The following is a 12,300-nucleotide window of genomic DNA, read 5'->3' as shown; positions in this document are numbered from 1 at the left end:
AAAGCCATTGGAATAAGATTAAACCATAAAAGATTTAAACTTTCTCAAAACAGAAACTATTTTTCCTCTTCCAGTTTCTATGTTTCTAGATCTAAGAAAATATTTCACCAAAACTTTTAATCATGCAACAAATCCTCAACCAATAATCATATACACATGTTAACAGTACTCCATAAAAATTTCGGACCAAGATCTATTCATTAGCTTGGTCAAACACTCAAAAATATAACACATTCTCCAGTTTATCGCCCAGAATGACCTTTCTAGGTTGTAAACAACTTTTTACCAATCAAATGATCTCCAAATGGAAAAAATAAGATATCCAAGTAAACTAGACTCCAAAATAAACAACTTTCATGAAGGAAACTTTGCGAGAAAACACTTACAAAAGCTTCGAAACAGGCGTTCAAAAGAGGTACGAAAAACTGTCCGAGAGTGTCTTTTGTGTTCTATGAAGGAAAAGTGTAAAGGATAGTTGCTTTTTCGTGGGAAGTGGACTGAAGAGCCTCTTACACAAGTTATAGGAAGTGATATGACTGAAGGAAAGGTTGAGTGTTGGCCTTTTCTTCTCATAAAAATCAGATCAAGATCTTTTCTTAAGGTGGAGTGTAAGAGTGAATGAGTGAGGTGGCCCTTTTGTTATGTATTTCAAGAACCTTCTAGGCCCTTCTTGTACAGATCTGGAGAGCCAAGTGGGGGTACAAAACTTAGCCATGAAGCAATGCTAATGGTGATCAATTTCGTGGGCCTAAATGGGCCTAAACCGAAAAGGCCTAAATTTTGGGGTTTAAAGAGGGTTTGGGTTACTATCAAGCCCAAATCCAATATCACTTGGTCCAATCAATTTTTCAAGGTTAACAAGGTTGGATAATGATGTTCTAACACAAATTTGAAGGATTAATAGCATGTGAAAGTGATTTAATCAAGTGATTAAACACAATGCTATAAATCGGATTAGAAAATGTTTAGAGGCCAACTTTAGGGTTTTGGGGAAACCGTTTAGGGTTTCGATTTCAACAAAGCTCTTGGGCTTTCAATTGGATTCCCACCATTTAGGGTTTCACTAGGATTGAAAACCACTTTGATCTGGCACAATTTGGTTGAGCAGATGAAACAAAGTTTTGCTTAAGCGACATGATCTCACACCTTGATTCCTTCAAATCCAACAAACGTTCCTTATGGTGTCAAGTGTCTAAAATTATTCACTAAGTGTGGCTAAAATCTTGCCAAGTGTCGAAATAAAACTTCTCTAATCTAGTTTGGACATTCCACACTATGATTTCGAAACACTGCAATTGGTGCGCTTACCGAGGTTACTATTCACTCCGAAAAAGTGAATCATAAACTTAGTACTAAAAATTCCTAAATATTCATATTAACCTACAGTGAAAATCTTTTACCAAAATTCAACCTCGAAGTGCACCTAAAAATAATTTCACAATTTTCAACAGACGTTTCGTCCGGAATTATGAAAATAGGAGATTGTGCCATAAAATCCTAAATAATCCACTGAGTCTAATGGCGTAGACCATAATGCATTCTGACACTTCTAACCACCTCAAATAAATAAAATTCATATTTCTAGCAGCACAGTGAGTGATAACACTGACTATGTTGACAGACTAAAACCTATGCAATTGGTCGATTCGTAAAAACTTATGGGGTTTTCACGAAATTCCTAAACTCAATAGAAATTCCACCAATGAATTTCTAGCTGGCTGTTACAGTTGGTACCAACTCGATTTGATATGATATAAGTGCATCCACTTTGGAAGAAAAGTGGTATTTTCTGTGGTCTTTCTTATGTGCACACTCAACATTTCGAGAATAAATAAAGGAAAGTTTCACAATATGATACTGTCTGGTTCTGCCACTAGGGATAACACAACCCTACCACATGAGTTAAACGTGGTATATGATATGATATGGTGATATGATATGATATGATACGATACGATACAATATGATATGATAATAAGAAGATATGCATTTATGTTATGCCAAAGCGTTTTTGAATATGAAAATGGTCTTTGTATATGAACAGTTGGTTTTTGATTATGAAAAACTGAAAAGTCGCTTTGATTTTCTGATAACATGTTTATGAAATCTGCATATGAAAATCAAATGTTTTTGAACTTTCTAAAAATGCTCATGTTTACATGCTAGTATATGTGTTTTGCTTACTGAGTTGTTGATAACTCATCCCTTATCTCCACAATATTTTTCAGATTTTTTTTATGGTACGTACATCTAAGGATCAAGACTATAAATCATGTATAAGACTACGTGAGTATATTGGATTAAGTGCAAAGACGGTATTTTGGTTATTAGAGATTTTATTCAAAAACTTTGTCTTGCCATGTCGAGTTTGTAGTTTGGAAGGTTGATGTTAATTTTGAGATTTTATGATATTTAGATTAATCATATTGGAGTAGTTGATTTGAAACAATGAGTTGTATGCATGTGTCATTGAAAACTTTGGAGTCTATGACTATATGCTTGAGACATGATTTTGAGTGACAATGAGTAACTCTCTGACCCATCCAAAACCGGGGCGTTACATAGTAGATGTGTATTGACTGTGAGCATCTCCCGGAGCTGACATGGCTACATGGCATTGAGTAATGAAGTTAATTATATAGCCTTTTTTCGACTTGTATTATCATCAATATTCCTTAGCCTTTTCTTCTTCTTTTTCTTTTTCCCATGCATTCTTCATTATTAATGTGGGAATAAATTAAATAAGGGAAATGATCCATGAATTTGTGCAATCTTCGTTGATGAATTTGTTGGATTTACCAATATGTAAACTCTGGCGTCTAACATCAGACGTTCTTCCTTTCAAGATCAGGATATATACTTGTTTTTGGTATCTTATATACATCGGAGTTCTTGTTCGGTTTAAGATTTGCGGTGATTAAATGGAAGAGCTAGCAGGGATACTTGTAGTTATAAACTGGCATGGTACCTCTCCCTTCTCCTTTAAGAGGTTGTGTGTGTGTATGTGAGATTTGCAAAAATTTATTATACAAAAAATATATTGATTGTAAAATAATAAAGAAACGTATGGGGGAGGTAGTTGGGACGAGTTCTATTTTAGGCACGCATCAAAATAATTAAGCTCATCATTTCTTGATACAACAGAGTCTACTAGCTTGGCTTCTTGTCACTACAAAAATCCAGCGGCCTTTTATTTCAGTCAAAACCGCAGCTTTTAAAACAGAAAGAAAAGACCACACACACACACACACACACAAAATAAGCTGCGGCCATGGATCAGCTGATGCTATAGGCCAGTGCTCCACATAATTCAGACTCGACCTTCTCCCCAGCGGTGTTGAGCACTACGGCCATCATGTCTGTTTGCTGGTGGACTTTCTCCATCAGATGGAGAACCATGATCAGAACCCCGGATTTTATGATCATTGAACTCTCTGTAGTATCTTGTCTTTACTTCTGCAACAACAAACAAACTATATATGGTTATTCAATACTTTTAACTAAGAGAAAGTAGATTGAAAGACTCTTAATTAGCTTTCGTATATGATAACTGAAAATGACACTAACTGGCTGGGATGTTTGTTCTGGCTTCCAATGGGAGCCAATTCAGTCGAAATTAATAATAAGAAAATGAAGATCAGGAACATAGAGGCCCTGTGAACCATGTAGCTGCTACTCATGATCAAAGTCTCGTCTCTGAATTAATAGAGTACTAGATATGGAGATTTTGGGCCAATTATATAGCAATATCTACAAATACGCAGACCATATATATAATTGGTCAAAAGATGGATCCACATATATTTCGAGTAGGAACTTGCATGTATTTCTGATTGAGAATTAATTACTTAATTTTGGTTAATGGGTTAGTACAGAATTACAAGTGGCGGCTAAACTTTGAGTGGAATACTGTCCCTGCACATGAAATTATGATTATTGACTTGAAAGAATAAATACCAAAGGTAAAATAGCAAGATCGTGATGATCAGCGTTGAATATTTGACTGCACTTTCCATGGCAGACCACAAAAAAAGGGAGGGAATTTGACATGGAATCCACTCAAACCTCTTTGAAAACAAAGGGAAATTCATGTTGACGCTCAGTTATTTATTTATTTATTTTAAATAATGGGTGGATCATTTCGTATCCCACTTCCCAACAAAAAAAATGTTTTTTCAATGAGCCAATCGAAAATATTCGTATTTCAATTATAGTTATGCCAAACCCAATATCTCTGATCCATCCTTCAAATTCAATATTGGCCTTTGCACCCATGGTGAATCCATCATGTTCAAGACCACTCACCCGTGATCAATTATCATTTTTGTCTAACTTCAACGCCAAAACCGATCCAATACAATCCAAGAAGAATTTTAGAAAATGTGAAGGAGTCCTCCGGTCCGTACGGCTAGGTGAATGACCAAGAATTCTAGTACGGTCACACCACATTATGTGCTTCCATTCGCCCATCAACCCCTCAAGGACGCACCAAATGTTCTAAGCAAGCAAACAGAAATTTAGCATATACATGATGGTACTAACTAGAGTTCTTGAGAAAAAAGTACAATACATGAAGACCTCAAAAGTAGAATAATCTACGCGCTGTCTAAGCAATCATAAATTTCATTCCACATTGTTGATATTTATTACATTAACTAAGAGAACACACATCAAGTTTTACACACTGCATGAAAAATCTAATGAATAATGGAAAATATGGTTTGTGTAATTGCGAGTGCAATCAATAAGACAGCCGCCAAAAATGAAAGCAAGGCCCAAATACTGTTGAAATAATCGCGCCTTAATTTTGCCATCCATACATTCTTGTGTCTCCTGCAATGCATGTTCACATCCATGGAAGTTCTAGCATAAATAGAATCTGTGGTTGAAAAATTGATATTGTCACAAAGCTTGTTAACCATGGTGGAAATAACTTCATCATCACCCAAATCATTTTTCATAATTCCTCTTCGACGGAGTAATTTAACATCCTTTGGAGTGTTAATAAGATCATCCATGAAACGCACATAGTTGCTGATGTAATTAAAACCATTGTCTCGATCACAGTATTGCTCATATGCAATTAGATTTCGTAAGTAAGTCTCTGTTTGATCCCCTATGCTCAAAGGTGAAATCTCCATTAGCCCATTGTTGAACTTTATGGAAAACATGTCACATTTATCTGCCTTCTTGAATTTGATTCCAGCCTCTGCAAGCTCTGTGGCGCCATGTATGTTCCAGTCTTCAATCTCTCTAAGAGCAAGTAGACACTTAAATTTCTTTGCCTTGTTGAATTCGACTCTAGCCTCCTGAAGCTCTTTGCCGTAAGGTACTAACTTCCAGTTTTCAATCTTGTCCAGACAAAGTAGACGCTTAAATTTCTCTAATGTCTTTAATTCGACTCCATCCATTTGCGTCCCTATTTGACACGGTTTTGACTTCTGGTCTTCATTCCTATTTCGATCATGTAGATCCTTAAATTTCTTTGCCTTGTCGAATTCAATTCCAGCCTCTTGAAGTTCAATGGCATAAGGTATTGTTATCCAGCGGTCAATCTCGTATACATCATCCTTAAATTTCTTTGCCATATTGAATTCAACTCCAGCCTCCTAAAACTCTGAGCCATATGGAATTGATTCTTAGTCTTCAATCTCTGCCATATTGACTTGGAATCCAGGTTTCTGAAATTCGGTAGTGTAAGAAATTGCCTTCCTCATATTTTCCATTTTTGCAAGTAATCGAATGATAGCTTCACGAATCAGACCAAATAGGCGCTTAAATATCTCTGCATTCTTGAGTTTGACTCCTACCTCTTGACATTCTCTGGCATGATCTATTTCTGTATCAAGTAAAAAAATACAAATGGTTGTATGTATGAGACCAAGGAGATGCTCAAACTCTACGTTCTTGAATCTGAACCCGACCATCAAACGTTGCCATACCATGTTTGGAAGTGAAGGGGTGAGAGCTATGCGCCAAAAAAAGTAGATGCTTAATCTTTCTAGTTGAATTATAACTTGATGCATCGGCACTCCATTCAAATGGTAAAACGCCAGAGAAAAAATTGAGGGCAAGATCATTAAGTCATCTCAGGAGAGTCATAGCTATGGAGGTTGAGCTTTCAACACTAATTCCATCTTTCTCCTCATCAATATCGACAACGTGCTCTCCTAAATTTCTGGATCTGTTATGAAGAAGTGTGTTGTTACTTTGACTCATCCCAAACAATTTAGCCAGAACAAAGAATGGAAGTTGGTTTTCAAATAACAGTAGATCACGAGCTATTCTAGGAAGCACCCACTTCATTTTAAAGATTGGGTCCTCTTAACAATCTCCTGCTTTGTAATAGATTTCATACTTGTGGAACAACTCAATAATGAAACACCCATCAAGTACCATCATTTCTGCAAACTCATCTGAGGTATGGCTAATGTGTTCTCCATAACATTGAAAAACTCTTTCTTCCAATTCTTTCAGGGTGGCGATGTATGCTTCTACACTTCCTTTCGTTCTTTTAAGCATTTGTTGTAGATAGTGCAATTTATGCTCTTTCATAAACCCCTGGCCAACTTTGTTATGGTTGTTGTAAGGACCAATGGCAAGCAGCACGGGCTTGTAAGCCTTCTCGTTCACGTAACGTAACTGCTCATGCACTTTATATATATAATGTAGTTTAGCAATTTGAGTCAAACCATCAAGCTTTTTCTTAATTGCCTCAGTACGAGTGGAGAGTGTATCCGAGCTCATATTGTAGAGAAGTAGTACAAGTCTCTGTTCCTAATACAAAGCATACAAATTCTCACTAATTTTAATGGAAATTTCAGATAGAAAAAAAAATGCAAGCTTTTTACTTGTTAATACGAGTAGAGATCGCATAACTTATATTCTAGGAGAATAGTACAAATTTGTGCTGCAAGTATTTGTACCTCTCTTATTGGCAAGAGAAGTCGTTTAGTTTTGTTTTAACATAGCGCTTTCTCTATTGTCATGAGAGAATTTATAGAGGTTAAGATAATGTCTGTCACAAAAAAATTTGTAGTCAGGAGATCCCCTAACAGATGAGTAGTTTGGCTGGTAATCTGGATTTTTCCTGTATTGATTAGTCACAACTGTAATTTCGATTTTATTGAATGAAATGAAGTATATTTCTATCAAAAAAGAAATTTTCACTAATTTTATATTATTTTCTATTAAAATATTACATGTACAGACTAAGACAAATGAAGCTTTCCACTAAATTAGATTGGAGGATTCTATTAGATTATCTTGTGTCATTAAGGAGGATGTACGAAATACATGATTTTTTATTAGGATTAATGTAAGGCCCATTGGTTTCACAAATCTCTTAACACATCTCATATTATCTCATCTCATCTTAACATTTAAGCAACATTCAAATACAAACAAATTTTCAATTTCAAATTTTCAAATTTTTAATTTTGTTATCTAATCATTACAATTTTTTCAAATTTCCAACCAAAACATAAAAACAATTCAAAGTTTTCAAATCTCAAAACAAAAATAATATTAAAGAATTATATTATAACCATTTTTAACTTTATAATTTTTTATTCAATTTTTTCTTTCTCATTTCTCAAAATCTCATAAAACATCTTAATTCAAATTACTATTCACAAATTATTTCATTACTACTCATATATTTCTTATATTATCTCATATAATATGTGCAACCAAACGAGGCCTTAGTGGTCTGAAGAATTTCTTCCATTCCACTACTGTAACAGGTGCTAAAGCTAGAAATCATGCATCCGTTTATTTTGGGGTTTATTCCTTTCCATTTATTTGCTTAGACGTGACTATTGGGCGGGTGATTTTTTTAGTATTGTGGCTTAGGTTCCATCCATAGTACTAGATTGGGAATTATTATTTATCTTTCCATTCAAACTTTCAAAATTGCAAAAGTACTATATAGTAGCTAAACTGAATGGAAATACTGTGCCATTCCTTTTCATAGAAGGAAAGCACCTAGATTGGGTGGAAAAGCATTAGTGGAGTGCCTTTCTATCAAGAGCTTCCTTTCACCAACATGGAAGACTATATGCAAATTTTGCCCATAATTCAACAATAAAGCCAACGAATCATTTGAGAGGGTTCAACTTCTTTTTGGTTTGGGAATGGGGCAGGGAATGGATCCTTGGTTCATAAGGGTTTTGTCATCACTTATTCTTACTTACTGGTCAAAGATTTATGCTCAACCATTGGATGGTGCATCCCAAAGGTTCAAGCACTCAATAACACAGCTTGCTTCATGAGTTAAACGAATTCTCCATCACACTGTGACAAGGAACAGACACTAGAGTATGTAGATGACCATTTTACTTTGAAGTCTACATGGAACTTATTGAGAGACCATTGTCCCAACTTTCCTCCTTCCGGTTTTATATGGAACAATATGCAGTACCCCATAAAAGTAAATATATTTGTTTGGAAACTATGGCATAACTAAATACTACTTGATGATAGAATTCAATAGTGCGGAATGCCTTTAGCATCGAAATGTGTATTTGCTCTCATGATTCTATACAGTCCGCATCTCATGTTTTCTCGAGCTATATATGCTCTAGTTGGTGTTGTATGGCAATACACTTCCTAGATGTTGGAGAGATAGAGCTGCCCCTATGCTAGGCTTCTTTCAAGGGATCATATCAATTTAATCTATTCATTTCATCACTAATCTACAGGGAAATCTAGCTTGCAAGGAACAAAGAAAAGTTTGAGGATGTAATTGTGATTGTTAATACTAACTATTATTCACATAATTATAAAATGACCAAGGGAACTGAGCTCTCTCCTTGACCCCAAATCTTTGACATTTAGGACCAAAATCTCTATTTTATATGATCTTCATATAGCACAACAGATTGTTAAAGTAAGAAAACCTTTTTGGGTTAAGTGGGTGGCCCTTTCTATGGAGAAAATTAAAATTATAAACATAGATAGTACTTCTAGAGGCAACCTCAATTTAGCTGGCTATAAGTGGGTTTTAAGATGCTCTTCTAACTCTTTTATGCTTGGTCTCTCCTGTTTCTTGGGCAATGGTACAAACACTTTTGTAGAAATTTGGAATACCTCTATTCCCTAAGTTTCTTCTTATAAAAGGTTTTTCTCTGTTTTCTTAATAAGATTAAGGTTTCGGCCTTTAAAAAAAAAAAAAAACATATTTGGTGGAAAGAAAGATGAATTAGTGGGAAAATATTTGAAGCTCTTAAAATCTTTGTTACTATTTATTGTTTAAAAGAAACGATTTAGAATTAAAAAAATCAATTCTTCTATATGCAACCGCCGGTGTGGAACCGGCGCACAACCTGCTGATGTGGCAGTAGAAGATATGGAGGGGAAGCAAAAAGCAAAAAGAAGAAATCCATCTCACTCAGCCTGAACCTCCGATTCTTCTCTGAACCAAGAACTATCGCCAAGGACCAACCCGATTGTTCAGTCGCCGTTCGTCACATCAGTCCAGAACTAAGCCGCCGTCGACGTGGGTTGGGCTCTCCAAATCTTAGTAGTCGCAAACAGTGCAATAGTTCTTCACTTTGACAGTTATATTGTTTCAAGAAAATAGAAGGTATGAAATCTATTGTGTCCACTGGAATATAGACTAAATGAAGTCTATAAATACTACACTGTGTTGGTCATATTGTATGAAGGAAATACAGGCTATGAAATGAATTCTACTCGGTCCAAATTCTTCTCTGTGGTGTTTTATCAAATAGGTGTAGTGCAACTCTGTTTTTATATGTTTATCATGGTATCAATCGGCCATTAGGACCAGCTAGCTATACTTCATTATGATTACAGTAATATTATCATGATCTTCCGTTGCTATAGTATTTTTCCATGCATTAACTTCTAATTTACTTCTAATTTATTATATATTATCAAGTAACAAGTTAAGCTTTACTTTAAACAAGCCAAGCCTTATGGTTTCTATTGGAGTTTCAGATTTTGCTTTTCAAAGCCTACTTCTCTGCTTCACAAATTAATCATTTGATAAAAGGGGAGTTTAAGCAAGGAAAACCTCTAGAAAATAGAACAAGCAATTGAGAATCTTGGTGGGTTGAATTCTCGGCTGCAACAAAATCTGAGACATCAGCTCCTTTGTCATCTTCTTGTGCATTTTCTGAGTGTAGTGGTATCATCACTACGTTGTTTGTGGGAGGTTCCTTTCGAAACCCATTTTTCCTTTGTTATTATTATATATTATTTACCTAAATATTATTAGATTTCAAAAGAAGAAAAAGAAAACATTTATGGGTCCTTGGTGCCTCTAGCAACTACGTGTTCTAAAATTCCAAAAGGCTTAACTTTTATGTGAAATTAACAAGGCTTTTCAAAGCCTGCTTTACTCCCCAAGTCATCTTGGATTCCAATCAATCATTTGGCAACTATATTTGCGTCGCCACATGCTCATGAATGAAATAAATATTAAACATTTATTTGAAACCAAATCCATTGTACTAGTTCATAGATTTTAATGTGATTTGTGTTGTACAATATTTCTATTGACAAGATGCATTTGTCTCCCTCTCAGCATGGAAAAAGGAAAAGAACATCCATCTACCCTAAGACTATCTAGCTCAAATCCCCCATTCACGGTATGTTATTTTATTTGCAATATATCAATAACATTAGATTCAAGATTTGTTGATTTTTATTTTCTAAACACATCAATAATTTATCCAATAACATTTCAGGACATACCATCAAATTCTCCAAACATCCCAATGCACGGTTACAATCGACCCCCATCCGCGGTATGTTATTTTATTTAACATATCAATAACATTAGATTCGAGATTAGTTGATATTTATTATAGATATCACATCAATAATTTATCTAATAACATTTTAGGACATACCATCAACTTCTCCAAACATCCCAATGCACGATTACTATGGACCAGTGCCTGCGTGGTCACCGGGTTTTCTCCCATTTCTCGTTGTCAACCAATATCCAAGCAATGTACAGGTGCTGATGTCATGTTCTCCCTTTAATTTTAATAAGTTGGTTTTTTTGAAGAGTTGAATTACAATTGGTTATTTTGAAGAGTTTAATTGCATTTTTTTTTTCTTTTTGCCAGAATGCTAGTTATCCATTTCAACATGGCATGGAAGGCTAGTTGTCTCTCAGCAATACCTCCTTACAAGCAGATTTCTGGGTACAGAGGATAATAGACCCTCAATTGGGAAAACTGAATCTGTAGCTACATCTTCTAGAGTTGAAGAAATTCATCCTGATAGACGAGATGCACAAGAAATCGAGTGTGGTACTGCTGGAACATCTGAGAAAGTGCAAATGGATGGTTATGATGAGCCCGTTTCGGGGATGGAATTTAATTCATTAGAAGATTTAATGAGTTATTATATGGAATATGGCAAAAAATGAGAGTTTGGGGTGATGACAAAAAGGAGTGAGAGGGGAGAGGATGAGACTGTGAGATGTGTCACTCTTGCCTGTGCCCGTTGAGGGAAGGCCCGGAATAGGACTACAAATGTCACCAACCCACATCCGACAGTAAAGACGGAATGTAAGGAGAAAATTAATGCCTTAAAAGTTGTTGAGGGAAAGTTTCGGCTTACTACAGTTCACAATCTCCACAATCACGACCTCAGTCTAAAGAAATTTTGCTTCTTTCGATGTAATAGAGAAGTGAGTGAATCTGTTAAAAGGGTCCTAGATACAAATAATTGGTCGGCATCCGAATGAATAAGAGTTTTGGGTCTCTTGTTGTTGGCGCGGGTGGTTTTGAGAACCTCCCGTCTTTGGAAAAGGATTGCCGTAACTACATCGACAAGGCACGACATCTACGATTGGGCGCAGGTGGTGCTGGAGCGCTACGAGACTACTTTCTATGGATGCAGTACAAAAATTTGGGGTTGGCGAAACTCTTGGTGAGAGCTCGGTCCCTCCGTGGGAGCCTCTCCTAGAGGCTTTTCCCCCGAGCAAGGTCGCCGTACCTTTGGTGCCCACTGTTCCCCCTTCTTCCTCTGAGACGGGGGCTTCACTGGGTTCCGGGTCAGGCCATGCCAAGACTCGAACGACATTCTTCGAATCATACTTTCAAAAGTTCAAGCCACTCTTCGTTCACGCGAGTCTTCTTCCGTGTGGCCCCTCACCCTCTTCTCCTTTTTCTTCATTTCTTTTTTTTTTTTTTCTCTTATTAGTTTTTTCTTAATGAGACAGATTGTTGTTAAACCTTTCAGGCCGACGAGGAGTTCGCCGAGCTAGTCTCCTGGGAGCAAGAGGCTCTAGAAGAAGAGTTGAAGACTCAGAAGGCA

The 12,300-nt window shown here is 36.1% G+C and overlaps 1 protein-coding gene across 1 annotated transcript; it reads right to left on the bottom strand.

Moving 5' to 3' along the window:
• Positions 1-4,697: 4,697 nt before the first annotated feature.
• On the bottom strand, positions 4,698-5,588 carry LOC118348903 (putative UPF0481 protein At3g02645). Its single transcript, XM_035691473.1, has one exon. The coding sequence runs from the start codon at positions 5,586-5,588 to the stop codon at positions 4,698-4,700; it is 891 nt and encodes a 296-aa protein (XP_035547366.1).
• Positions 5,589-12,300: the final 6,712 nt, after the last annotated feature.

This window comes from Juglans regia, chromosome 7, assembly GCF_001411555.2.
Source record: "Juglans regia cultivar Chandler chromosome 7, Walnut 2.0, whole genome shotgun sequence".
Taxonomy (NCBI): Eukaryota; Viridiplantae; Streptophyta; class Magnoliopsida; order Fagales; family Juglandaceae; genus Juglans; species Juglans regia.
This window is presented reverse-complemented; position numbering and strand designations above follow the sequence as displayed.

Excerpts from the sequence above, each read along its gene's own strand:
- LOC118348903 (XM_035691473.1), bottom strand. The coding sequence starts at position 5,588 with ATGGCAAAGAAATTTAAGGATGATGTATACGAGATTGACCGCTGGATA.